The sequence below is a fragment of the Narcine bancroftii genome, chromosome 8 (assembly GCF_036971445.1).
Source record: "Narcine bancroftii isolate sNarBan1 chromosome 8, sNarBan1.hap1, whole genome shotgun sequence".
Lineage (NCBI taxonomy): Eukaryota > Metazoa > Chordata > Chondrichthyes > Torpediniformes > Narcinidae > Narcine > Narcine bancroftii.
The window spans coordinates 79,577,712-79,578,750 of record NC_091476.1 but is presented as its reverse complement, the minus strand read 5'-3'; the positions used below and the strand labels follow the sequence as shown (position 1 = coordinate 79,578,750).

At 51.6% G+C, this 1,039-nt stretch overlaps 1 protein-coding gene across 1 annotated transcript; it reads right to left on the bottom strand.

Moving 5' to 3' along the window:
• Nucleotides 1–379: 379 nt before the first annotated feature.
• Nucleotides 380–693, bottom strand: LOC138740955 (histone H2A-like). The gene is given in 2 exon segments (XM_069894323.1): nt 380–594; nt 596–693. Coding segments are annotated over 2 exon segments (279 nt in total). The 3' UTR covers nt 380–413.
• Between the last annotated feature and the right edge of the window lie 346 nt (nt 694–1,039).

Genomic DNA, 1,039 nt, shown 5'->3' with positions numbered 1-1,039 from the left:
TTTTAAAGGTGGGAGGAAACTAGAACAGACACGGGGAGAACCGACAAATTCCTTACAAACAGTGCCAGATTCAAACCCCACTCCCGATCGCTGAAACTTTAACAACGATGCACAAACCGTGCATCATTATCAAAAAAAAATGAAACGTCTGTGAAGGGAAGACGAGAGGAATGGGCGTGGGTACCGAGGTGTGCAGCGGGCAGCAGAGACAATATTGGTTCAATTCAGAAGTGAAGGTGAAATACGAGAAGGGCAGAAAGGCTTCAGACAAAGACGGCCGGGAGTGACAATTCCACGGAGCACAAATCCCCCCGCTCTCGCACAGCTGGTGTTCGTCCTGCCAGACACTGTGAGCGGCTCTGAAAAGAGCCTTTGGGTCACTGAGTTCACTTTCTGCCGCTTTATTTGCTGGGTCAGCACCCCTCCTCGTTGAGCTCCTCGTCGTTGCGGACCGGCAGCTGCAGATGTCTGGGGATGATGCGGATCTTCTTGTCCCGGGCCGCGTTGCCGGCCAGTTCGAGGATTTCAGTGGTCAGATACTCGAGCTCAGCAGCCAGATAGACTGGGGCTCCGGTGCCCACCCACTCTTTCTCATAGTCTGTGAACACAGCCCACCAGGAACTGCAGTCCGGCCCGGGACGAGCGAGACTTGGCCTTGGCTCGAGCTTTGCTTCCTTTCCCTCGTCCAGACATTTCCATCAACTCCTCAGCAAAAAAATAAGGAAATCCTACCGCGTTAGCTTTTTCGCAAGTTCTGCAGGAATGTGGCGGGGCGCTTCTGATTGGTGGAGCAGCGTTTCATCTCATTGGTGCAATAAAAAGCCCAATCAGACAGATGGCTCATTCACCAATGATCAAAGAACAACAGCGGGAAATAACCGACAATCCCAACATTTAAAAAGCCCGCCGAAGAAAAAAAAAGTCTGAGGGTATCCAAAAACCACGAATCCGTTACAAATCTGTGTGAATGCGAATTCCCCGCTTCGGCAGATACTCGCTCCCGACACACTCACAACACCCATCGAGAGGGATTCAATCC